Consider the following 27,993-nt stretch of genomic DNA (forward strand, 5'->3'; position numbering starts at 1 on the left):
TCTTACATTAAAAATTCATCGTGTTACTTTAAAACTGATGTAAAGTTGGAGATAAAAGCCATAAGGAAACTGAAACAAAATTACATTTCCTAGATGAAGTATGAATTACTTGAATATTTTTAAATTAAAGAACTACCGCTCTGATTTGGCCCTTAAGATGAGAAAGTTCACTAAGACTCTAAGGGGAACATAAGCAAACAAAACCCCACAAAAATAATACTACATCTCCATCCCAAACATAAAGCCTCCCCCACAGCACAAACATTCAAAGCAGCAGTTGGTGTCACCAGTCACTGACTGACACAATCTAAAATTAAAAGGATGCAGAGTACACAGCATAGCAAATGACAGACATACTGGAAGTGATAGAAATAAATGTTAAAAAAAGTAATAAAAGTAAAAAGGCATTTGTTTCAATAAATACTGAGAAATTATGCATGAGATTTAAGATAAAATCAAAATTTTCTAATATCAGAATGTTATTCTGAAGGAACACTTACCTTAGAAAGTAAAGACAAAATCTTTACTAGAATAAAGCTTTAAAAAGTTTTTAAAGCATCAAAAATATCTCATGGAAAAGCAGCAGACAGTACCAGCAAAGGAATATTTTTATTTTTCTAGTAACTTAATTAACCCTTAGGCTTCAACTCTTTAAAGACAAAACAGTAAGAAGATACAAGTATGATTTCAACATGGAATGTGTTTATTTTTTATTTTTAATTTTCAGTACAGTATTAGGAGGTCATTTAAATACTTAAAATAAAGACTTTTGAGAAAAACCCAGAGGATTTAACTAGGTAAAGAAAACCACAATCTTATCAGTGGATAAAAGACAAGTATTCAATGACCTTAGGATCTTCAGAGTAGCATTCTCAAGAAAATGCATATTCCTGGGTCACTTAGTCAGAAATGTAGCTTAGTGTGGTGATTCTCTTCCTCTCTCCTTTGTTTTGTGGAGCATTTTAGACAGATCTCAACTATAATGGACAGCTTCACTGACAGGCAGGAAGATTTTTTTTTTTTTTTTTTTTTGTTAATTAAACACGCAGAGAACAAAGCCAATGTGCTTTAAAAACCTGATTATAATTTTCTCTGTAATTGCAGATCAGAAGGGCATCAGGTCATCCTACAGTCCTAAAGAACAACCCTCTCCCCTCCTTTTAGATTTCCTCTCCAAATCAACCGACTATAATTATCTGACACAGTAAAAGGGACCATGGAAACAATTGGTAAGCAGTTAAATATTGCCAGACATGCAAAAAAATAAAATAATCTGAAACTAACTGAAAATTAATTTTGTTTCACAAAAAGCTAAGTAAAACTAAGCGCAGAAGCTGCTTTTGGTGCGGAGTGAAAAAAAAAAGGAGAAAATAAAGCAGCCTGCTACTGTGCAAACTAGAACATCCTGATTTCTGGAATGCATCTTCTGCTTCCCTCAGGCATATTTCTGGAGCAATGCTGAGAGGTAGGATCATCTCATTTGAGATGTCCAGCCACCAGATCCTCTTACACTATATCCAAGTCCATTTTATTTTCATGATAGCTCATATTTGTTAATCATTTTGTAAAGAAAATTTTCCATACACCCCATTCAGAAGAAAAAAAATTCTTTCCAATGCAAGTCAAGGAAATCCTGATATAACTAAAGGAATAGAGTGGAAAAATTCAGTTGATTTTGAAGTTCCCTGCAGGTATGTTTACACACATACATCCTACACAGTGTGTATTTAAGCACATATATGTGCATATACCTACACACACATAAGCATTTGAGGTTCTTTGCATACTATGTTCAGTCTCATAAGATCCATGGATTTTTAAAGATATGTACACTGAGATGAAATGTGTTAAGTCAAGCAGCTAAACCCAGACAGAAACAAACACAGGTCAGGTCAGTGATTTTTCTTCCTTGGATCACGAGTGAGCACAGCTTCTCACAGTGTTAAGTGTCCAGGGACTGGAAGTTGTCATATTTTGGTCCCAATGCAGTAACACATTAAACTAGTAATCTAAATTTTGTAAGCTGCACCTTTAAGCTCACACAGGTTTGCACAGAACTTTCCAGCCAGCACTGTGATGCACTTCTCCTTTCATTTTCCAGCCAAAAACACTGTTTCAGTGAAGAATTTGGGTAAAATTAAAACAATTTTGTCATTTGCAATCACATGACCAGGAAGTACAGTTGGTCTGCAGCAGAAGCTGAGATTCCCTGACACAGTGGGTGTGTAGGGAGTTAAATACCACTTGAATATCTCCACATTATTCCCGTAAGGAGTGCATTTGTAAAAGCAGACTGTGGCACACAACCACAGTCTAAGGTCAGCAAGAAGCTTTCTCTGTGCTACAGAACCACCCTTCTTGAAAATTAAACATATTCATACATTTAAAAACTAAAGTTTCCAAGAGGTTTCATGCTGAGTAAGGAGTGAGGAAATTATTTTATACTGTAAGCAAACTGTCAATTAAAAAGGGCAAGAATTAATTTTTAAATCAGGTTATGTAATTGGACATCAAGCTACTTATATTTTGAATTTCTATCAGAGAGATAACAAATGGTCATGTTTAATTTGTTGGAATAATGGCCAGCAAGGTAAAGCAATGTTCACATAAGTGAAAGAGATGCGTCTTAAAACTGTATGAAATTAATGATCCCCACCCACAAAAACCCCCCAAACAAACTGCGTAATAAGAGTTCTGTTACAAGCCATGAAACTTGAGGAGATTAATAAACAGCTCAGCATCCAAATCACTATGATATTCCAGTACACTAAAAACTGTAGCTACTTCATCAGCACATAGTATTAAAATGCACTATCTTATTGGACCAGTTTTTAACACAGTCTAACAGTGTATATCTTGTTACAGTTAAAATAAAGAGGATTTCTGAGGCTCAGGCCTCAATATGCAGTTAAGTTATACTGCCAGCAAAAAGCTGAACATATTTCCCTTAATGCTATCCTTAATCTTATATACCTTCAGATACAAGGCTCGGACAATTTTGTGTAATATATTGAAATTACACTATCTGGCTAAACAAACTGTCCAAGAATTGCGAATGGAAATGTGGTCAGAAAAATAAAGTCTAAAGCAGATTTGTACTAAAGAGAGAAAAAAAAAAAAAAAAAGAATCTACAAGAGAAGTGGTATAAGCCCTAAAGAGCAGTACATTCTTTAAGGACCTCCAATATTACACTATTTTGACATATATGAACGCTTTTCTTGGAATGTACAGAAAACCATTTCTCTTAAACCAAGACAGACAATGCACTAAACAGGAGTTTATAAGTCTCAAGTTTAGGATCTCCCATCAGGTTCTGAAAAAACAAAAATCATTAAATACAGAAACTAACCAGTCTGCAAATCAGGACATAAAATGTCTCAGATTATATAAAAGTATACTCCAACTTCTCCGTAACAGAAGTCAAAGCTAAGGCCTCACAATTCCAGTTATTAGAAACAGCATATTCTCTTTACTAGGCCACCACTTGAAGCCAACTACTCAGTGTTTTAAAGAAGGAATCTTAAAAAAACAGGTGGTTGCAGTGCAGTTCTTTGCAATATGAACCCAAGTACAGACAGATTGCTTGAAAGTGTTAAGAGTTATAACAGGAGCTGTTAAAGAAAATGCAACATATAAACAAAATGCAACAAATTACACTGACTGAAGTTTCTTCAGGGTCCTCATACCTAATCAAGTTCACTACACAAACTGAACATCATGAAGTAAAAATTAACAAACCACATGATTAATAAAATCTGTTCACTTTATATTAAACATCTCTACTCTGATTATAGAACATTTAGGCCCTCTGTAGCCCAGAGGAACTCTTCCCTTTGTATTGTGGGCAAGGTTCTCATCTCAAACACTCCTGTGCCAAATGCTCAGTTATTTCAACAGGTTCTGCAGCATCGCCGTAGCATAGGTAGGGCGAGCTTGTCTGCTTGCAATTGCATTTTGGAGATACTGGATGCCTCCACAGCGCTCCCAAATTTCTTCAAACTGTCTCGGTAAAATTTCAGCACCTCGCTTTCGGGTTAAGCCAGTCTCTTCAAGATTAAGCTCACACATATCCATATCATCCTTACCTGAAATGGTAAAGGGAAAAAGAAAACATTTTTTACATCATTCAAAGGTCCCATCAATAAAGATTTGATCCTTGTTAATTTCCTCTCTGTAGATCTGGTTTGCTAGTAGACTTCAGAGCTTATGAGGAAGTCCTCAGATACAGGCACTTTTCAGTTTCCTGGGTTTTTGTTACACAGAGAACACTAAAGCAGTATGAGAATGAACTAGTTAGTATCAGATGCTGCAATTGACAAAGGTGTGCTTAAACAGTGAGCAAAAAGGAATAAAGGAAAGAAGCTGAAAGATCATTATCTTGATATACTCTTTTGAAACCCATTACAGGATGATAAACGCATTTGGATTATACATACTTTCAGTTTCAGGCCACTTCACAGTGAGCTGCTTTACTTTTGGTTAAATGTAGCAAAGCAACTAAGAATTCAAGACTTTGGAGTAAGTATAGCTAATCTGTCAGCCTACCACCCAAAACAAACTGTTTTTCAAATGGGACCAACATAGGCAATCCAATGAAATTATATGTGTAGCTCACAAACTAAATTTTAATCTTATTTTTAACAGGTACTCCTGACAGCAGTGCTACTTTTAGCTATGGGCTTTGGCACCGAACAGCAACAGTTGGTATAAGGAATTCTACTTAAAATAATTTGCAAAAAACAAACTTTTGTTGCTAGTAAAGCGTCATTCTGAAGTGAAACAAATTGGATATGGCCTTTTCCTCAGTCTAAGTTAAATACAGGAACTCAAAACACAGAATTGTAAGCAACATTTCTGCGGTGTTTTCTCCCCTGCTCATTACCCTCCAGAAAAGGAGGACACATTTCACTACCAGATAAATCTCCACCTATCCATTGCAACACTAATTTTAAATTTTTAAGATTAAAAAGCTATTCTCCCATACTAAGTAGCATAAATAGGATAAAAGCATCAGCTTGCTTTTAGCCTGATGCTATGGAAACATGCAACAATGTAACAATGCACAAATTGTTTTGATGCAAACTGCTTATAATTCTTTATAGCTAAATAAAACCCAGTATAATAATGAGTAGACCTTTCCCAGATAAATTGTGATGTTTTATCTTCACACTGTCTCCAGTTCAATGAATAATCTGAGAACTTGTAATAATAAAACCCTTTACATTTGGATTCCCACTCTGTCTATGGCTTCCCAAATTGAAATATGTGTACAAGTAAAACACATGTCCAAATAATATTCTGAAACATTTCGTCACCATCAACAGCAGTCCTGAATCCTCAAATTCTGCCCAGACAAGAACTGCTGACAAAAAAAAAAAAAAAAAGTAATACAACTTGTGAACCTCACCCTCTCTTTCTAGTGTTTGTTATCAACTCTGAACCTTTTCCAAGTTGCAATTCTGCTTTCAATACCAACCTGCTACAAGCAGAATGGGTGCCTTGTCAGGGTGAAGCTCCATTTGCCGAGCAATCCAGGGCCCATCAAAGTGTGCATACCACCAACCCTTCTTCTTGTTCTGGGGGTCTTTGTACTGGTCCGCAGGGCGGATGAAGGGAATGCGGAAGTAGCGCTGTTGTCTGTTTATTTCAATCTCTTGTTGTCTGCCTGGTAGCTGAGCTGTGGGGTTCTGTTGTGCTGTCATACAAAAAATCCCCCCAAAAGTGAACAAAACAATTAGAAAACAAGAAAGCCATATTACTTGCTTTATTAATCAGTGCATTAAAAAAACAAACAAACCAAACAAGAAAACAAATGCCACCCCCCCAAAAGATTCTCTTTCTTCAAGGTCACCTGTAGTCTCAGCAAACCTAAAACGCACTCCCATCTCATATAATGAGCATTCTGTTAATTGCAACAGCTAAAACACTGGTCAGAAAAGGTTAACTACTTTATCTACCTGTTCCCAATGGCATGTTTAAACAAAACAAAGTACATAAAATAACATATTCTGCTTTAAATCAATATTTAAGGTAAAACTTCACATACAAAATTTCTTACCAACTAGAAAAATTTATCAGTAATTGCTTTAGTACAGTACATTTCTTTGTTAAAAAGATAACAGTGCACTGAAGCATTTTCAGTTAAAAACATACAAAGCATCACTTGATGTTTGACAGTCAACACAAAAGTATGTATAATACTGTTAGAAATTACTAATTTGTTAATAGAAATGTTGACAATAAATACTGCTTATTACAAGGCTGCCAACAAAAAATTTGATGCCTAGATTTATGTATGCTAAAATCTGCCATTATAACTAATTTCTGGCTGCTTTCTTTTTTCAAGGAATTTTTTATTTCAGGCCATTAATATCAACTGACTGAACTTCTAAAGGATAAAGTTACATTAATTTTTTTCAGTTTTCATATATATTTTTGGTAAATATTTTCCACATGCATTTTTGGACTTTTTGAGTTCACCATATTTCAGACTCTGGAGAGAAACTTGCTTTCAAATAGAAGCACATACTCTCTATCTTAATTCATCAAATAAACAACCTTCTTCAACTTACATATACACTGTCATAATTAGTTTCAAATTGTAAATGCTCTTAAAAATGAGATCCTTTCCTTTAATAACTGCCCCTGCAAAAGTCTGTTACTGACCTTGTTTTAGTGGTTTACACCACCACTTCAGATACCCTGCTTAAGAACCTTTACCACCTCTATAGAAGAAAATCAGTATTAACTGTTTATATGTTTCAGCATAAAAGGAATGATTAAAAGTTAATTCCCTTTTTCTCCTTGTCTATTGAGCAACAAAGGTAATTTCTGAGCTAATATTTAATAACATGAAAAATGACAATTACTTTTAATAATGTATTTTTACAGTCATGAGCAGGACTAATATAGACTAGCAACTGCACCTTGAAATATCTTCTGCTTAGATTCCAACAAAAATAATTTTTCTAAACCTGAAAAGAAGAACCTTAAAAAAACCCCACATGTATTAGATTTCCTTTTTTTCTTATGTGTGCATAAAAAATAAACATAGAAGAAAAAAAACCCAGACTTTAACAGGTGAATGCTACTTGTATACATCAACTCTGATAAAACACATACCTTATAGGGAGACAGAGTTTACGAAAAAAACTAATTAAATTTTCTACAAATTGAACATTTATCCCAGCAGATCAGTGCTTTAGTATTGAGAAATACTTTTTGCACTGCAATGGTAATTGCTAAGGCTCATTTCTACCCCTAAGCACATCTAAATCCAATGGCAAATCTAGAGAACAGGAATGCTAAGCAGCCAATGAAGCCTCTACTTGGTGCTCTAGAACTGTGGCTCTTTATTCAGAAGAAACCATCACCTGAATGTTAGTTTGTGTGCTAGAAAAATAGTTGTTATATTGAGTCCAGAGTTTTGCTACAAAAAAAAGCCATGTGCAGACAATAAAAAAAAATTCTAGAACAAGAACATTATTTCAGGAGGGTGTGGAAAAAAATAGGAGATTATACCTTCCAATAATTTACATAAGAAGGTTATTTCATTCTCCCTTCCCATGACTCCTTAAATGGGTAGGATTTCATGAAGAGACGTACATTTGTAAATTACTACAGTAATGTATAATTATCATCAGATGAATAACATTGTCAAATTATAAATTATTTTTTTTACAATTAATTTCTATGTACATGTGTAGCAAAACACTGGATCAATCAGTGTTAGTATAGAGCTCTCAAGTGTTCCTACTCTTCAAAGTTAGCTTAAACAACTGTCTCCTCACTTACTTGAGTTGCTCAAAAATGGTGCAAAATCTGTGAACAAATATTACATGTTGAACAAAACATGAAAGTGCTGATCCTTTCTAAGTTATGGTTTCATTACCTCAACATTTTTCACCAATGCTAATAACAGACAATTAAGAATTCTACTTACAACATAAACACAGATTCTAATTATTTCTACTCATTGTCTACTTCTATTTTCATCGGGATTTAACCTCAAAATTAATACTTTAATAATTTGCAATTCCTGTTACAAAGGCTCAGTGGTATACATGCTAAGCACAGATTGCTCTATCAAATCTACTAATTAATGTAGTACCTTTCTTTTTTGACATTTCTGCTAGAAAAAAACCGCCAGATCTCTGTCAATACCAATAATAATATATAAACCTGTGCTTAGCTTCTATACTGAATGCATGAATTTAGTTAAAGGATACTAGTAAAATTACATTAAGGCTAGTGTAAAATTACATTAAATCAATGAAGAGATGGAAAGAAAGAATAACATCATTTGAAGCACACATCCACTGACACCAGAAAGACTTTTAGCTTAACCACCTAAGAAATCAGAATTCCTTTGTAATAACTTCTCAGATCACTACTATATATATATGTGAAATGCCCATGTGATATAATTATTTGCAATATGAAAAATTATACTGGTGTTAACATTAAGAGTCTCTAAAGGTCACTACCAATTTCTTCTGAACTGCAAGGTTTTCTTCTTCAGAAATATGATGCCATATTTCAATGAAGGTAAAAAAATACATTGAAAAACACTGAAAAGAATGCAGCAAAAGTCTGAATAGAAGTGGTAAGAACATGAATATTCTCAGCTTTGTGTGCAAAAATCCAAAGATCATCTGCCCTTTGACACTTCCCATCAGCAATACCGTGTATGAATATTTTACTCATTTAGCTCCAGAGAGAATGTGTGAGCTCAAATTTAGAGCAATTTACCCCTGTGCAGAAGTGCTTCAAATGCCTTTTCCTACCATTTCAGTCATAAGCTTTCTTAAGCACCTAAAACCACATTTCAGACACAATGACACATTCTTTGATAATATCTTCTCCAGGGGTCCAGATTTTGCCTGCCACGTATCCATACTGAAATTCCTTGAAAACCTCAAACTCAGGTAATGTTCAAGCAATGCATAACACAGGTAAATGAATCCAGGGGAAGGAAGCGCCTTTGTACATTGACTGAGATTATCTAGGGCACCTGCCTTCCCTGGGATGTTTGTTCTTCATGTCCCAGGACAATGCCTTATTCTCAGGCTCATGTGACTTTGGGGAGAGCACTTTCTCCCCATCTTCCCTTTCCTTTGTTTCTCCTGCGAACTGTGTGGCAGGAAAAAAATATCAAATATTACGGAGCCAAAAGACAAAAGGAATGATCTGACTAAATTATTCCATGCATTTTCCATGACTCTATAAATTTCTTAGATTCCTTTCATAACAGATGATCACCAAACTTTTGAGGTGGGATGTTGGGAAAATAGTAACAGTCTACTCTGTAAATATCACTGCAGAAACCAGGTATGGAATTTTCAGGTCTGGCAGTCTTAAACTCCCATACTTTCTTGCTGAATGAAAAAGAAAGTCACTTACTCTGATTAGTGTGTTGCTTTGTCAATAAACACCTGCCTGTGAAATCAGTAGAATGATAGTCTAAATAAAAAAGTCTATGCAAAATTTGTCACCCCATGAGCCAAAATTGCAATATCAACACTCACAGATTTTTTAAAAGAGAATGTAACATGATGTATGTAAGCAGTGATGTAAACAACAAAATTATTAGCACCTTTTAAAAGTATCTACATCTATGTCTACATAGCTATATATTATGAAATATTAAAGTAGCACAGCAATGAACATGTAACAAAAATGCCAGCACCTGCATCAGTAGATCAAAAACTCTTTTTAACAGATGACAGCTGGATGTGAGAAAATGTTTTAAGAGAGAGCTGTTCAGCACAAGTAGCTGGGTCTACTGAAAGCATTTTAATTTCTGTGAAGAATTTGCCAGTTTCAATCTTTTCAAAATATTTACCTCAAATCAACATAAAACACTCCTAAAAACTCCAAGTTTCTTCAACCTAGCAAACCCAAAATCCATTCCAGAATTTTTTTCTTTAGAATATTATCACCTAAATTATCAAAACCACAAAATTCTCTCTCCTTACCATAGTCTGTGACTGATTTGGGAGCACGCTGTTCTGTTTCTGCATTGCGTTTCTTATTCTTGGATTTCCAAGCATGATACACCTTTAGCCTTCGGTGGAACTCTTCTCTGCAAGCTGCCAAGAGCTCAATATCTATCCCAAAAAAAGGAGAAGGGGAAGGCGTGAGTGAGAAAAGTCAGAAAAAGTATTTATTGAATGTGTTTCTACATTGATAAGGTACGTGATTTGAGATCAAACTGTAACACTAATATGATAAAATGTAATACAAAAACCCCTCATTCTCTGTCTGCAGCAGAGGGCCTGTGTTTTATGGCCCAGAAAGTCCCTCAGAATTGGATGAATCCTTTTCTGCTTTAGAGTAAAGGCAGTCCCCAAAGTACTGTTTTACTGGGACATTTGGAGCAGTGAAATGCTACAAATAATTCTGTTGACACTATCACAACACAAGCAGCACAGAAACAAAAAAATAAAATTGCACTGCTGAACAGTATTTCTGCAACTGAAAAAAAGAAAATAAATACAACAATTTGCTTAGATTTGCATTCTTTTTTCATTTATCTATTTTAATTTTTCTGAATTTCATTATACTAAGAGACTGAATGATGACAAGGCTTTTTCATAAGTCATCTCAGTGCATCCAAGTTGGCTTCCAGAGAAATGAACTCCACTTATTACTGCACCATCTATGCAGCTGGAAACATTGCTCCAGTCTTGCATATGTTAAAACAGTAAAAGAGAATGAGTTAGTTTCCAATTTCTACATCCAGGAAGAAATTCTGAGTGATCTTAAATCATAGATTAACCAGCTGCTTTCAGTAAGAAGCAGGAAGAAACAGTAATACCTTAAAAAGGAATTATTGTTATCTGTTTCTATCTTCACAGCATTGAGGACCAAGTGATTAATGACCCACTGTAAACTTCCAAAAAGAACTTGCACATTTTGAAAATTAAAGAATAATATAAATATTTAAGACAGAACATATTTTTATGCTGTGCTTTATGTGACATTTTTGCTTTCTTTATGATCTGGTCACAGCAAGAAGTGATAGAAAAAAAATTCTTAGAACATGCAAATTGTAGGTAAAGCATAATAGCTATTATTCCCCCTGTGGAAGTACATCAAACTGAGTGAATTTAATTAAGAAGTTACAACATGTATTTCATGGCCCAAGCTATTTATTATCATAAAGAAATAATCCCTAAAAGACATAACAATGGAAATTTTGTTTCCATAATATGGAAATAGCTTCATGTATTTTTCTTTTGGAGGTAAGAGATTTTGTTTTAGTTAATTTGTTATTCACTCAAACTTTATATATAAACTTTTTATCTTTGTTATAGCAAGAAAGTAACACTTTTTATATAACTACAACTTCAAACTCTTTCTCAGAAAAAAACAAACACTTACCACAGGATGTGTTGATTGTATCACGAAGCTCTGCATATTTCCACTTGCTGAGATCATGCTTCTTAGTACCAGCAGCAGCTTTTGTGGCTTGCACTGCAGGACCCCTATAATTATTTTTAAAATATTTATGTATTTTTTTAAGCATTAAACAGGAATTGATTTAAGAAGACAAGAAGATCTCATGATCAACAATGTATCATACTTATTACCATGCAGAATTCTAAGACAAAATACCATAATATTTTCAAGATGTTCAAATTATTAAGAGAAAATGAAACTATATTTTATTCACAAAATCATATCCTAATCTGATTGGCCTCCTAGAGATTAAAATTAAGTGACATTAATACTGCCATGCATGAAAAGACACGTATTCTGTGTATCTTATCCCACACTGATGTACATTTTACTTAGTGCCAACCAAGATGCAGAAAACAGACTAGACATTGTTAGTTCCATTCAAAAAACAGGCAAGGAAAAATATTTCTAAAGTAGAGCAAGGAAACGGAAGAAAAGGCTATTTCAAATTGGTCTAGGACAAAATCCTTGTTCCAAAGCTTGTGAAAATATTATGTCTTTGACAAAAACTTAACCTGAGAGAAGAAACCAAATTAATTCTATATTGGCTATCTAATAACAGCAATATTTATTCTGGGACAGGGGGTGATGATATTGATCATCAAGAAATACCAAGGTAAAAAAGACCACTCAGACAAAAGGCTGACCAGTTAAAAAGTCTCATTGAAACCCAGAGTTTTCCAAAGGCAAAAGGTCTTCACCATGTAGATACTACACAAGTAAATTGACAGCAAATGCAAGTGAAATTATTACTAAAATCTCAATCATCTTTAAGAAAATGTACAAGGCTTCCATTACAAAATGAACATTAAAGATAAGCCTGAATTTATTTTTTTCCCCAAGAAATATGGTATTTCTTAAATATATAATATATTTCTTAATTAAGTGGGAGAACTCTCCCACAGGAATGGCAAACTCTTCCTGTGGATTATTTGCTTATAAGTTCAAAACACTGCAATGTTCAGTGATGATCAGCATACCTTTTAAACTCTAAGGAATTCAAGAACAGACACATGATTTTACCAACCTCTGCTCATGACCAAGAACAAATATTGAATTCTTTCAGGATCTGAGAGTATTTCTTCAAAAGGAACTAGATCTTTAACAAGGTAGCAAAGTTCTTGATGCAATGAGAAAAAAACCAGTCCTTTGCATTGGAAGGTCTGCTTGTGCAGTAATATCTTTGTGGGACAGGCACATTATTAATAGGTACAATCTAGTGAAAATTATTTTAACATTTATTTTTCCATAGAGGTCTCATGTGGTACTGTGAAGTTTTATGTTTATTTTCCTTTTTTTAATTATAGCAGTAATAAATAACTATTACATGAGTTTTGAAAGCAGAGATAAAAAATGCAATTTAAATTTCATTGACTAAACCTAACATACTTCTCAATAACAACTGAACCATCTTCTCAGTATAATTAAAACTACAGAATCTTACTCTTGCAGTAGCAGCTTAATGCCTACTCATACTACTAATCCGAGTCCACGCACAGCTCCCAGTCAGAGTGTGAGAAGTCAAACTTAAAAAATTAACTCTGACTTAGAACTACTCATGAGTGTAAAATAAATAACTGGACAAACTCCTTCAAAATATATACTTTAATATTTTGTTATTATTGGCATACCTGTAGGACATTAAGGAGTCCTGATAAATAATTTCCACTGCCTGGTGTCTAACCTTCTTGAACCTAATATGACAAATCCTAAGGATTTTCTTTATTTAGCAACCTTACCCACCACTCTGCTAGAGTTTGCTGCCTAATTTAGCACAGCAGAGTGAGGCTGTACCTCTCTGGGTAAACTAGTAATCTTTAAGAATGCTAATCCAATTGAATGGCTTAGTCTTTCTGTTAGGGTACTGCTCTGCACTCTGAAGATCACTTGCTTGTTTTCTACATGAATTTAAGCATAAGAGTCTAGCAGTAAGAGGAGCATCACACTTGACATTCAATCTTCACTGCTCCATATGAGAGTTATGTATCATAAACAGTATATTCAAATTCAAAAATGCAAAAGGTCAGTCTCACGTTGAAAGTTTCTAGTGTATGAAAAGTGAGTCAAATTTAGTTGAACAAGCATGTACTGAGAGGTATTGCATTTTAAATTCAACCAAAGCACAGATTCTCTGATTTTTGTCCCAATATTTTTTTCATTTTTTTGTACATTACAAATTGGCCACTGTCATTGGAACTATGTCAATATATGCAAAACAACATGGCCATTTAAATTCACATGCTACCTTAATTGCAAACAATGTGGTTTATTCCTATTCTTAAAATAACACTGCATGAAAAAATTCAGTTACCAGCTGCAATCCAATCATGCTACCACTAAAAAACCATCAAACATGTGAGACTGTTCAAGTTCACACTATATATACACAGCTTAGTAACTTGTTAAAAAACAGATACCCTTCCAAAAACTCTGAACAATTTTTCTTCTTATGTAAGCTTCATAGAATCAATGTCGAAGGTTATTTCTGCCCTCAAGTTGAAGAGAACATTTTCCAATTACTTGCTGATATGGAAGACAATCACAAAAATGTCTTTGAACACCGAATTATATTCTCTATTATATTCTACTAGAATTATATTCAAAATACTAGTATTTTGTCAACTACTACATTCAACCAAAACCTGTATTCATCTTTCCTTCTGCATTGTGCATAAAATGTTGCATTACCATTCAAGAAATCTCAGAAGGGTATTTAATACGGATACCTTAAGAGGGTTTTTAATATGATCTTGCCATGGTAATTTTCAAAACTGCTTTCGTTTTAAGGAACTCTAGTTAGAATATTTTATTAAATGCACATTACATTATATTACAATTAAATGACTTCATTAACTTTGTGCTGAACCTGTAGAAATACTCCTTTAAAAGATGTAGAGCGTTGTGTTCTCTTATCACAAAGGTGAGAGGAGAAGAAAGCTGAAGAAACATTAACAAAATTACACAAAATTACAGGGTATGTGAACTATTCTTATTATTTTTCAATATAATCAATTAAAGTAGCAAAGAAATAATTGCTGAAAAAAATGGTGCTGGTAAAGGAAATTTTCTGAAAGAAATAATTTACTTATTTGCTTATCACTTCAAAAAAACCCAGATTCCAGTACTTTTAATTCCATAATAATTCAACCCATTTAAAGTGTGATTTGTTTTTATAAAATTATTGATTCACTGGTGTTATACCTTCTCACCTACCTAGACAATATTTCTGACATTTCTGTAGCCATTTGCTCCCTACAAGAAAATTGGTAAATCAGCATAAACCAAATATATTGATATAAAAATAGCCTTTATAACTGTGAAAGTGTCTTGACAATCAAACTGAAGTTAAATGAAGTGCACAGGAAATGGCTATTTATTTTAAATTATTTCCATTCAGACACACACAAACACAAACATACATACATACATACACACATGTGTGTGTGTGTATACATATATTTATACACACACAGAGTTTTGATTCTATTAAGAGCAATAAATCACATAGGGCACTGAAAACTGGCTGGTATGTGAAAAACTTACAGCAATTATATAATAATTTTTGAATAGATGTTATTTGGTATATTTGATTATTAAAGGATTTATTAGACATAAGCGAAGTACTGAATATAAAGTATTACAAACTGATTTAGACATTACAGATACAAAGTAATAAAGATTACTATGGGGTATTAGTATATAAGAGGATGGTATCAATTACTTTTGATTAATTAGTGCAGCTTTTATCTATTAGAGCATTCAAATGGAAAAAAATGCCATACGCAGTCAATTGTGGCTTTGTTCCATTGGCTCTGCAAATAGAAGACATTTATGTTAGAAAGACTACTGCCTAGTTAATATTCTAATAATCTGAAGCAAGAAAAGTTGGGTCATAGCATTTCCTGATCTCTCTTCTTCATTATCTTATGAATTTTTTTTATTATTATTTTTAACTGAATATATAGACCTTTTTTCCGCCCAACTTTCTCATTCAATCATGACTTTAATTATAATCTGGGGAAAAAAATGTACAAGTGAAAGCTTCATAGAGCCTTTCTCCCCTGTTCAATCTCAAAATCAGAGACTAAGGGACATGCTACTGATCTATTTCACGCTTGGATAAGCATATCTCGAGAAGTAACAGCAATCCTCCTGAAGCTACTCTGGGTATAGGACAGGTGCTTCTTCATGAAAGCTGTGAACAGACCCCAAGTCTAACTGGGGGTTACACTGGAAACCCACAGGTGCACACACACACTAAATATGTTACATCAGGACTTGTCATGGGGTAGCTTTACCTATAAGGTGGTTTTGAGAGCTAAGGAAGTTGAAACTGCTGGTGGCTGATGGGAGTCTTTTCTCCTGACCAATTATCAGTCATTTCTAAAATTGACAGCAGTTTTGACCACTAAAAAGTTAAGTCAACCTGTGAACACCCCCTTAAGAAGTACAGTCAGAGCTCTCTTGTCCTCTTTTGTTTCCGGCTTTTGAGAAGGTAACAAGGATCTGTCTTAGTCTCTTCCATTCCACCCTCTCCCTCTCCCTCGGCCGGACAAGGCCGCAGAGGATGAAAGGGGTGGGGGGGGAGGAAAGGAAGGCAGAGCTGGCAGCCTGGTTTAGTTTTTTAGTTTCTGCTGCTGGACTGAAACCTGACACCATGAACTCTTGCAGCTTTTCTAAAGCTTTTAATTCTTTTACTACCTGGATAAAACATACAGATTACTCCTTTTTCCCAGAAAGACAGAGAGAGAGAGAGACAATCAACATGAAGACGACATCATAAAACTACCAAAACAGTGAGGAAAAGAGTTAAGTTTTAAATAAGAGAGAGATAATAGGGAGATGCTTACAGCTGAAATATCTTTCTGTTAAAGCTATGGAGATGGACAATAGTAGTTTAAAAAGACTCCTTTAATTCATGACAGAGTATTGGGAGGAATAGAGTGTTCAAAGTGTGGACTTTTGAAGAAAGAGAGTACTTGTGATACTGTGAGTTGCTGGAACTGAGTAGAGTGAAGATTTTGAAGCCTTGGGGGGCAAAAAGAAAACTGTTTTTCCAGGAAAGCTCACAGAGACAAAATGAAGAAGACTTTTGCCTTTGAATAACTCATCCTTAAAATGACATCCCTAAACTCATGGCCCATACACACCTCAGAGTGATGTGAAATGAGAGGAGAAGAACTGATGACAGATTTCCGGGCAGCTGACATCAGAGCAATAGGAAACTATAACAGCAATAGTTTTCTTGTGAGAAACTCCATAAGTTAGCAGAAAGAGACTTCTGTTTCTCTACAAAGACTGATGAAAAGACTCTAGCAAGAATTGGGACTGTTTTTAACCACCAAAGTTCTAAAGTTGTTTGTCTCTATGTTGTCACGTGTACAAAGAAATGGTCAAGTAGTGGGAGATAAAAGGGTTTTCTGGAAGTTTATTCCAGTGTTCTTATTCTTGTAGTTTGTTAATAAACTTTCTTTATTCCTTTTAAGTTTTAAGCCTGTTTTGCTCTTGTTCTAATCCATATCTCACAGCAAAAAAATAAGTAATTTTTTTAGTTACTGGTTTAAAACCACAACAGGACTTGTTTGGATTGCTCTGATGCAACACCCATAACAGATACACTCACAACAATCTCTAAGACTAGCTTCTCTTGGTGTTATATGCCATACTGTATGTTCCAATAAGCCACATAAATGAAAAATATTGCCCATTTGAAAGCAGATACCTATTATTTAAATTGTTGGGGTTTTTTTTACTTAAGAGAGTGCTAATCTCTACCATTAATTTACCTCAGGTGCAATACATCATGTATTACACATCATTTCAAACTGTGGGTGAGTGGTAAAATTCAACAGAACTAGAAGAGGTCCAGCAGATCCAGCACAGAATCAGCACAAATGAAAGTGCTGGATCTGCTGCCAGAACAAACAACTTTTCTTCTCTGATAGAATCCAACAGATATATTTTTCAGGGAAACTGCTAGTACTTATGCCCCTTGAAATATCTATGAAAGCTAAGAAAGTGAACAGCAAGGTATTGCAAAGAAAAGAAATAAACTAGAGGGACTCATGTTCAAATATGACAACACAAGAGTGTTGCATCTTTCTTAAAACTGAGCATGTAAAATTGCCTTTTTCTTCCTCTTTTCACTCCACAGTAACCACCATAGAATGGAAAATACCCTTTTAATTCTTGTCAATATGTAAGCATGAAGCCATTTTTTACAAAACTGTGTGAAAACACTGAAGAACCAGTATATTGCATGAATTCAGTATAAAGTCATACATGCTTTGTCTCACTACAGCAAAATTTAACAGGAAAGGTATATAAACTTATAGAAAAGTCAGTGATTTTAGTGTATCACATGGTAATATGTCGGTCTCAAATGTAGAAGACTGTAACTTCTTTAGACTCTAAAATTTTTGATTGGTATCATGTAAAAGAAATCCTGAGAATTTATTATTTAATTATTAAATTACATATTTTGTTCTAACCAATAGTTTTCATTTCACTGCATTTCTATAGTTGCTACCTTTAAGGCAACTCCAGGAACTATGTGAAAATCTAGCCCCTGATTTCAGTAGAAGACACTAGGGCCTGGGTAATGTTTTAGTTTGATTTTAAACAAACCAAAATAAAATCAAATATTAAATTAAAAGCATTCTAATAATGTTTTGAACATACTATTAACTATTTGAAGTAGACTTTAGAAACAAGGGAATAAATTTACCGATGAGATAAAAAAGATCTCATATAAGCAGAAAAATATATCACTTCTTTTCTGGATTTAGGTATTATCTTGCTCAAGAAAGGATTTACATCTCCATGCTAACATGTTCAGACCATTTAGCACTTTCCAATCACTCAGAAGGGTCTTTAGTCTCCTACCAGCCACACAGCAGAACTGCGCTAGCTACACAGCAGAAAGAAACTGGCAGTCAAAGAGTTATGATGACAATTAGTTCATCATCCATTCTGGGATTATACAAGACATACAAATGCCAAAATCATCTATGAGCAGTAGGAAAGCAGTGGAGATTAGAGATTCACTGTCAGAAAATGTACTGAATTCTCTGAGCTCTTCTTTTCTATTGCCTCCCTTCTTTCATATTTAAGAGAACTCTGCCAGGTTGCAACACTAGAGTGACTTTGTGTTTATCTTCAAAGTATTGCACCAAAATCCAGACAGGGAAAGTGGTGAGGCACTGGAACAGGCTTCCTAGGGAAACTGCGGGTGCCCCATCCCTGAAGGTGTTCAAGGCCAGCTTGGATGGGCTCTGAGCTACCTAGTTTAGTGGAAGGTGTCCCTCACCATGGTAGGGGGCTGGAATGAGATGATCTTCAAGGTCCCTTTCCAGCCCAAACCATGCTGATTCTGTGAATGGGGCATGTCAGTCTCATCAGGGACAATATGATAGCTATTGTAGAACTGGGGGAAAAACCACAACTATTTCAGTGAAACTGTCTAAAAGTCATTACTGAACATGACAAAAAAGTTACCCGCCTATCTCAAGCAGGCATACAGTTATTAAAAAAATAATATACATCTAGATGTAATTTGGGTAGCAAACAGAACACATCTGGGAGCTTGAAATTTCATGACAACATAGGGATTTTCTTGCACTGATTTCAACAACGACAAACTGAGTAGTCATACTAATGAAGTCAACAATTAGGTGATCATGTTCATAGATCCCTTTATGCAACTTGACCAATAAGTACCATTTTTACTGGAACTTTTAAGTTGTTTCTAAGGCATCACCTTTTACACATGAAGAGCTCTTGCTTTGTAGACAGGCAGTGTGGTTCTGTGTATCAAAAGTTAAGCTCTTCTTACTGCATATGAAAAATTCACACAAAACAAGACTACCACTTAACATTTGAACCCATCTATGCTAGATATTTTCATTCCACTAGAAAAAAAAAATAACCAGTCAGGGCACAGAAATTACTTTTATTTCTGCATTCAAAGAGGGCTTCTTGTTTAAAAGAAAAAAAATCCCACACAAATTCACTGTACAAATGGAACCATCAAGTCCTAGCAAAGATGCATTGTATTATTACTTACCACTGAAGAAATTCCATTCCCTACTTTAAATGAGTCATAAAAATCAGAATTTTAAGTTTGCTATCCTTGTTAGAACTCAAGAGAACTGCAGTCATATTCACAAGCATCTACAAAATTACTGATGTAGCAAGATGCAAAATGAAGAAAGTCTAAGCAGAAGCAATTTATGCTTAACAAATTTCAAAAGTTAATTTGAAAAACATTCTAATACACTGACTTAGAAGTTGTTTAATGAACACAAAGTTCCATAAATCAAACAACTGCACAGTCTTCTCAAAGGGATCAGGATAGGGAGAAAAAAAACTACAGAGAGGAAAATGTCACTACTTAACTCCATACCTGCGCAAACCTAAATCAAGCTGAGCTTCGTCACTGATGAGTTCTGCCTCGCTCTGAGCGATTCTCATTGCAAGCTCGTGGTCACGACGTTCCTGTTCAAGCACTGCCTGGTGCTGGGTTTCCTCCTCTCGCTCTCTAGCTAGCTGAGCCTCAATTTCAGCCTGTTTTAGAACAAGACATCTTTAACCTTACCCAATCAAATCCAAAATGTTACATAAGCAGTATTAGAAAAATATGCCAAGTAGTGTATTACCTTTTGAAAACACATATAGTTTACAGAATTGAAAAATTAACAGCATTAGTATTTAGTTTGACACAAGAAAAATGAAACAGCTACAAACTGAATCTTGGTTCTCATACAGTTTATCAAATATTGTCCACCACTTATACTACCTTTTCAAATAAAGTGCAAAGTAATTCTTATTTATTTTTTTTAAATATATGAAATATTTTGTTCGCTATTATAAAAATTAGTCTTCAAAAGTTTTTAGAATCATTAAAAGTCAAATGAAGCAGAGACTATAGCCACTCTTCCACAGCCCTAACACAATACTTCCTTGATATTCTGCTCTTGGCATTACAGGACATTGTAATAGGCACTACTTTGGATATAGGTCTGTAGTTCATTTTGAAAAGGGATTAAGACAGACACTGGAATTCTCTGTGGAACTGATCTGACCTTGAATTTAAGCAAATGGTAGAACTTCTAAAACATTGCAGTGCAAGAGCAATTCAAATATACTGCCTCTGCAGAGCCAAACAACAGCAGCAGTTTACCATCATTACTCCACAAAAAGCCTTTGCACACAAAGTAAGTAAAACAGGACCATACAATTCATACCTTCAAAAGGCAAATACACCAAGTTTTATGCAGTGCCCAAAAATTAACAAAGGAAACAAAGCCGCTTCCCACTCATCATTGTGAAGTTGCACCACTAAAACACTAAAAACTGTACAGTTACACCAGTGACTTTACCCTATGAATCTCATTTTAGATTAGCTGATAAACCCAACCACCAGGAGGAAATAATGAGAAATTAACTGTATGTGGGAGAATGAAACACCCTACAGGATTATGTATCTGCTTGGATCCAAACACAGCATTTTAAAGTGTAAACTACATTCTGAATTGTGGATATCCGCAGCTCAGAAAATAAGAAACATTGATAAAGACAATCACTATAGATGTTCTTTCTTCTCATAATACTGTTATCCCAGGTCACCCAAGCAATCTCCAAGAGAAAAGGAAAAGAAGGATATAGGGGCCAAACATACCTCAGAATGATAGCTCATTATGAAATCAGGAAGAATTGCCATAAATCAAGGGGAACGGTGGGAGTGGGGTTTGAACTGCATGTATTTACTGTACATGAATGTAGCCAAAGGAATTACCAAGGACAGTCCTGCATCCTCTCATTATTATCAATATTCTGAAAATGTTTGGAGTTAAGCAAGTAAATGACACAGTCCAAACCAAGATGTGACTTTAGTAAATGAATGCCAAACCTGCCTGACATGGACCACCCACAAAACCTTCAAAGACTAAACTAGGATTCTTCAATGTTGTATATTTTTAAAATAACTTTTACAATCCTTTAAAAACAGATGCACCTCCACTCAGAATACCTGAAGCTGCATGGGAACTAGAAATAGCCGATCTGTCTTGGGATGCCCTAACCATAACATTTGTCTTATATTTACTAATAAAGCAACATTGGTGAATGACTCCGAGACATGCATTTATGGAAAGAAGCCACTAGACTCATTTGAGAATGTAAGCTACAAAAAAGATATTTATAAATAAGTAAATGAATACAAGAAAACAAACACACAATCCCAAAACTACTGCGTAACAAAAATCCCCCAAAGCCACACACAGCTAAAGCATTAACCTGAATACGCTTTTCCTCCTCTTCCCTCTTTTTTCTCTCCTCCTCTTCTTGTTTTCTCTTTGCCTCAATCTCTGATTTCCTATTACATAGGAGAAGGAAATGAAATTGTGTTAGTATGACACAAGTAAACAAGAAATAGTAAGAAATACGTCTCTTTCATAAAATTGGTAATCCAGAAATCAGTACAGTCCTGATAACAAGATCCTACATGTAAGTCATGAAATGTTTCAAGTTCATCTGTATTTCCAGCTGCATCATACCATTTCTTCCATATGCTCTTCTGACACTTGCCTTATAAATCGCTGGAAAAGGAAACGTTTCAACACTGCACAGATCACCCAGCATACAATCCAAGTGACTTTCTAAGTGAAAGTATATCAAAAACAACTTCATTAAAAAGCCTTGCCTGTTTTCTTCCCATTCTATAACCAGCAACTTATTCAAATTCAAAACTCACAGGCGTCTTTCCTCTTCGTCCTTTCTTCGTTTTTGGTCTTCCTCTTCACGTCTCTTTCTTTCCTTTTCCATTTCCTCTTGGATGCGTCGTAGCCTCTCTGCTTCATCCTCTTGCTGCTTCTTCTTTTGCAGTGCACTCAAAAGCTGCTCTGAGCTTTTGACTAAAGCATCATATTCTTTCTGTATCTGTTCTCTAGTCATTACAGTGGTCTGTAAAAATAATAAGGGGGTTATTTTTTTTTATTTGTACTTCACTTTTGAAAGCATATACTACAAAAATATTAAGTGAAACAAGATCACTGAGTACTATACTTCAATTATACATGCAACTCAGGGCTAGGAAGCTTAAGTCCATTCTTCCCTTTCTTTCTAAAATCCTGAGGACCCATTCCTCTCCCCTCTCCTATAAAATCATACAAAGTAATCTCCATTTCATCACTGAAATTAAACATGACTTTTCCAAACATGCCTTCATATTTTCAATCTTGCAGTTTTAGCTATGGAAATGAATTCTTAACATGCTAGGATGGAAATTAAGGCATGCCCGTATGTATTTTGCATTGTGTTCTTATCTTCTTTAGTGGTTATTTACAGCTCTACTTTTATGTCATAGCATAAAATAGTTTTTCTTAATATTTCTGCTAGGACTCAGAAAAAACATTGTACTGTGTTGCGACTAACTTTTTCTAAGAAGTTATTAGTAACAAATGACAGGTTGAAAATGCTTCAGAAATAGCCTTTGCTACACATATTTTCAAATCTTATTGACACGTACAATTTAATTTCATTTTCCAATTCATATCTTACTAATAAAACTGCAATATAGGGGGTTTGCTGACCTTTTCTGATAGTGTATCATGATGATAATCAAATTATATGATTTTTATTAGAAAAGCTGACAGGTTAACTCTACCATCTTTTCAATAGTGATTTTAAATAGAGAAGTCTTAATATGGTACACTAAGAAAACTATAATATTGCATGAAACAAGAATTCAAGAAAACAAATTTTTTCTAACACTAATAAATGCCAGTGTGCTTTCATTTTGTCTTTTTGCTTCTGTGGTAAGAAAGAGATGACTACAGACCTGAAGCATAATCAGCAACCTGAATTCTCTTTACTATCAAGAGTCTGAAAAAAGGTCTAAAGAAACCTCGTAACTGGAAATGTCTTTATTCTGTGATAAATGTTTCAGTCCTTATTAGGTTAAAGTATTGGTAATATGCAATATTCCAATAATGAAAGCAACAACAAATTATTGACAACACTTACCTCATAATACCAACACGCATTTTTTCTTTAAAGCCTTCAGTGCCAATTTTGACACACAGACACCAAAGTCTAGATGTATGCACCTATTTTCAGGACTCGCTTCAGCAGTTATATTTATAAATAATTTTAAACAGGAATTACCCAATGACTGAAAATGAAGACCACTATATTATATTTTCTATTAAGGAAAACACACTGGCCTTATCCTTTAGATTAAGATTTTTAAAGATTCCAGTACCAAGACACTATTTCTCTCATTATTATCACATACCTTAATTTTGGTCATTGAAGCATCAATAGAATCCTCCAGCTCCTTGACCTGCTTGCTTGTCTCTGCTTTCCCCTCCTTCAGAGCACTTACTACTTCATTAAATTTATCAAGTCTCTTTTTCAGTGTGCGTACTTTTATGAGGCCATCAATACTGTGAAGGTAAGACAGCTTATTTCTATCTTGACATGATTTTGGAAGGTGATATTTTTAAAACTCCAGTAATCACTCATGTAAAAAACGGGGAGAGAAGTTACGCCTTCTGACAAAACTCACCCTCTTTTTTGAAATTCGAGCATTATCACATCAAGTACCTAAGTAATAGAGCCTTTTTCCAAGCAGTAACTAAAATTACTTAGCTAGCAGATAGTGAATCAAAATTGAAAAATTAATTTTTGTGAATACATTTGGGTTGGTTTCTTGTTTTTTTTTACAACAATAAATCGTTAGTATTCACTGGAAGATTTCAACTAGAAGGGATAAAAGTTGAGTAGTGCCATTTCTTCAAAGAGCAATAACAGAATGAATCAGATAAAACTTAACTACACAGCAGGGAACAGTCATTGTACCCCAAAGGAGTGAGAAAACAAGGCTGGGGAAGAGTTCAGGAAGAGTTTTAAGAACCACTATTGAAGGCCCCACACAGAAATTACAACTCTGCAGATAATCTTCCTAAATAGAAATCACTGTAATGGGATTCACAAATCAACACACAAAAGTAGGAACTAAATCAAATCATTAAAGATAAGCACCAACTAGCTCAAAAATTATAAAAATGTCAGAAATTCCAAGATCCAAAATGAAACATAATTCTCAAGGGATGTAAAAGAATTTATGAGAGGCCTGCAACCAGAACAGAGCTGCATCTCTGTCAAAGAACAAAAAGGTGTCAGCAGAGCTTAATGATTGAAATAGTTTTTCCATCAGTATTCCCTGCAATCAGCTGAATTAATTTCAAGAGGAGACAAGACAGTTATTATTTCTAAGATAAAAATGAAAGGGAGCCTATAAAGGAAGGTGTGAATGGGTAAGGGACAAAAATTAATGAGCTTAAATTAAATTAGACATACTTAATAAAAGGTTTCTAAAAACAAAGCTGTCACTGAAGGATTTTATGAACAAAGAGCTAAAGAAACATCTTTTAGGAAAGGTTCAAATTTAGTCTATTCATCATTGGGAAATAGCAAAATAACACAGCACCTCTCAGTCTCCTTCAACTGTACTTTGCATCATTCTATGATTTCAGATAGATTTAGTTAAGTAAACCTGTTCGTACAGGCACAAGAAAATACTGTTTAAAACATATTTTCTTCAACCAAGGAATATCTTCTTACCGTGGTTTGTGCTTTCTCTTGCAAAGCCACATACGAATAGTCTTTTGTATTTTAATGCAGGCACTGGCTCGATATTTTATCTTATTTTTCACTGTAAACAGAAGACAGAATCTTAATGTTTTATACAGTTTAACACAACTTCTATCCTCCTCACACATTTGATGTCTGTGTGGTAGATTATGTGTGCTTGAGAGCTTGTTCTATATTGGAACCACAATATTTCAGAAACAGAATAGAAGTATTCACAATCTTGGGCCAGGCACAGAGGCTCCCACCCAAAACCAACAGGAACAACGAAACATATGCACACTCACACCACCCTCCAGATTGACGAATATCAGTAAGCTCAGTTAAAAGTCACAGGCTCAAGCAAGCAGGAAACACTCAGCTTGAAGTCTTAGTCCTGGGTTGAAGAGTATTCAAGTAGCGAATAGATAGATAGATAATAAATACAGATAATAAAGTGGCTGCAACTTCACTGAGCATTTCTCTACAATACTGGAACAAAAAAAAAAAAAACCCAAAACCCAGAACAAAGCCTCTAACTTTTGTTCTAATACTCTATCTAAAGACTCAAACTAAATGGTTAAGACCAGGAGGCAAGTTAAACAGAGAATCAAGGCACTGGCATATGCATGTGCACTGAGTATTTTAGAAGTGCAACAATAAATGAGTTTTTACAGATTTACTAGAGAAAACATAGATGTCTGTGGATCTAGACTGCCTTTTGCACAAGGTTTGTGAATACACTGATGTTTAACTACTTGACTTAGGTGGTCATAAAGATGAACTTTACTTCTTGTTTATCTGTTTCAGCTTTTTACTGGAAATAAAATTAGCTTCCAGTTTCCCATTAAATACTACAAATAAATAATATTATTATTTCCCTGTGTTTCTACTTTTTGCACATGGTGACATATTTTCTGTCCTGTCTTTCTGGAAAAAATAGACTGAATGGCGTAAGTGTCTAGGTCAAATGCAAGATTCTAGTGTTACAATCTCTGATGCTTGAAATCTGTATCATAAGAATTCAGAAATTCCATTTGCTCCACTGTAAACAGCAATAAATAATAATCATTCAGCGACAGATGTGGAAGCCATGGCTATGCTGGCCCAAATGCACAGCCATGTGTGCACTGGCATAAGGCCTTTAAGCTTTTCTTCCCCATTTTAATGCACAGTTTCCACCCTCCATGTTATTAGAGATTGCTGACATTCTGCATCAGACCTTTCCCCATCTCCCAGACACCTTTACTGAAGCACACCACAAGTGCCAATCTCTATTCCACACCATGTTACTCCTACTCTGCACAGTAAACTTCAAGAAAAATATCACCAACTTTGAAATCAATTACTCAGACTTCAGTATGTAACCACTTGCTATACATGTCCTTGGCCACATTTCAAGGTAATAATAATTGCTTTGCTCTATTTTTAACAAACATTTGGATTTAATAAAACATAAAGCACATACATTTAATCACTGAGAGAGAACACCACTGAACTTTTTTCCAACGACTGCAGATAAGCCAGCGATTCACTCGTTTAACCAGCTCTGCTAAGTGATCCGGATCAGACTTCATTATCTGATCAAACTCTGCAAACTAAATGATAATTAAAAGAAGTTTTACATATTAGGAGGACAGAGAGTGTTTGACACTATTATATAAGATCATGCTGAGTTAAAATGTTAAAATATTTTTAACATAAGCTCTATGTCATTATATAAGCGTTCAACTGAAGCCAGCAGATAAATTTTATTACACTTCATTGTTTAATGGTAACAGAAATTACAGATTTTTTTATATGTTTGTTTTATGGAGATCTAAAAATTGGCATTTTGAATAATATAACTATTCATTAATCACCAAAAATATTTATTGCTAAAATTTTTAAAAATCAATTGTTTTTCTACATCCTGGAAATGAACTCTGGCCTTCCACAACTTCAAGACACATCTAATTATATATATCTGTGAAAAAAAAAATTAAAGCTGAAAGCACTTCTCAATTTTTAACCTTTGTATATGGTACCCATTGAAGGCAACATTTTCTGAAAATCCTGTGCTTCTGCTTTTCAGTAATTGCATGACAGGAGGAACATTCTTCTGGGATTACAATAATTTTCCTTTCTCATCACAATAGCTCTCAGCTTCATCTCCTTTCACTGAATAGAAGCAGCAATGCTCAGAATCACAGAAAGAGATTTCAGCTGTAAACAGATTTTACTAGAAAATATTTCTTCTTGGCTCTGACTTCCTCTTTTTAATAGTCAACATAATTCTTGGAATACAAACATTGCATTAGAAATACTGTAGTATCAATAATTAGAATACAAATCCAATTGTATCAGTTCTAATTTTGTGGTTTATTCAAGGAAAATGAACAAAATTATTTACAAAAATCCTGGGCAACCTTATTTAGGCTGGCCACACTTCTATCAATGTGCAAACAATGTCACCTTCAAAGGTACTTTCAAACTGAAATTATTCTAAGATTCATAACAATGAGCTACAAAAAAAGATTACCTTGCCAGGTCTAAAAAACACCTTGGTTAGCCCAAATTTGTAATCATTTTCATTTAGTCCCAGGGCTTTAAATAGGGCCTGAAACAGAGAAAACAGAAAGGATTATATTCTCCCACCTTCAAAAAAACACAAAAACTAACATCACAATACATTTCCTCTCCTGGATGATACAGAATAATTATTTTCTTTCTTACTTTGCAAAAAAGTCTAGGGTCCAGTCGAGCCAATTTTTCAGGCAAGTATTTCTTGTACATATTGTATAGTTCATGAAATGAAGCTCGTGATGGGAAACCACCTTGCATCAAATCCAGAACTGACACCATCCCTAAATTCACAGAGAGACACACACAAAAGCTGGTATCAGTAACACACAAGC

At 34.6% G+C, this 27,993-nt stretch overlaps 1 protein-coding gene across 6 annotated transcripts in view; it reads right to left on the bottom strand.

Annotated features, from left to right (window-relative positions):
• Positions 1 to 682: 682 nt before the first annotated feature.
• MYO6 (myosin VI) overlaps positions 683 to 27,993 on the bottom strand; it is a 105,318-nt gene continuing 78,007 nt past the window's right edge. For 2 of the 6 annotated variants that reach the window (XM_088052769.1, XM_088052770.1), the window contains 15 exons: positions 27,812 to 27,942; positions 27,618 to 27,695; positions 26,565 to 26,694; positions 25,091 to 25,181; positions 23,760 to 23,910; positions 22,218 to 22,426; positions 21,761 to 21,839; positions 19,869 to 20,029; positions 15,247 to 15,276; positions 14,678 to 14,716; positions 11,387 to 11,490; positions 9,979 to 10,110; positions 7,796 to 7,822; positions 5,478 to 5,696; positions 683 to 4,086 (listed from right to left, as the gene is read on the bottom strand). In XM_088052769.1, coding sequence (XP_087908895.1) covers positions 3,887 to 4,086; positions 5,478 to 5,696; positions 7,796 to 7,822; positions 9,979 to 10,110; positions 11,387 to 11,490; positions 14,678 to 14,716; positions 15,247 to 15,276; positions 19,869 to 20,029; positions 21,761 to 21,839; positions 22,218 to 22,426; positions 23,760 to 23,910; positions 25,091 to 25,181; positions 26,565 to 26,694; positions 27,618 to 27,695; positions 27,812 to 27,942 — 1,781 coding nt within the window. In that variant the 3' untranslated portion in view covers positions 683 to 3,886. Of the gene's footprint in view, positions 4,087 to 5,477; positions 5,697 to 7,795; positions 7,823 to 9,978; positions 10,111 to 11,386; positions 11,491 to 14,677; positions 14,717 to 15,185; positions 15,277 to 19,868; positions 20,030 to 21,760; positions 21,840 to 22,217; positions 22,427 to 23,759; positions 23,911 to 25,090; positions 25,182 to 26,564; positions 26,695 to 27,617; positions 27,696 to 27,811; positions 27,943 to 27,993 lie in introns of those variants that run through there. The other 4 variants (XM_088052771.1, XM_014263656.2, XM_088052772.1 and 1 more) reach the window with 4 other exon arrangements.

Source organism: Pseudopodoces humilis, chromosome 3, assembly GCF_049639895.1.
Source record: "Pseudopodoces humilis isolate 2021_Gansu_Grassland_sample_001 chromosome 3, ASM4963989v1, whole genome shotgun sequence".
Classification (NCBI taxonomy): Eukaryota; Metazoa; Chordata; class Aves; order Passeriformes; family Paridae; genus Pseudopodoces; species Pseudopodoces humilis.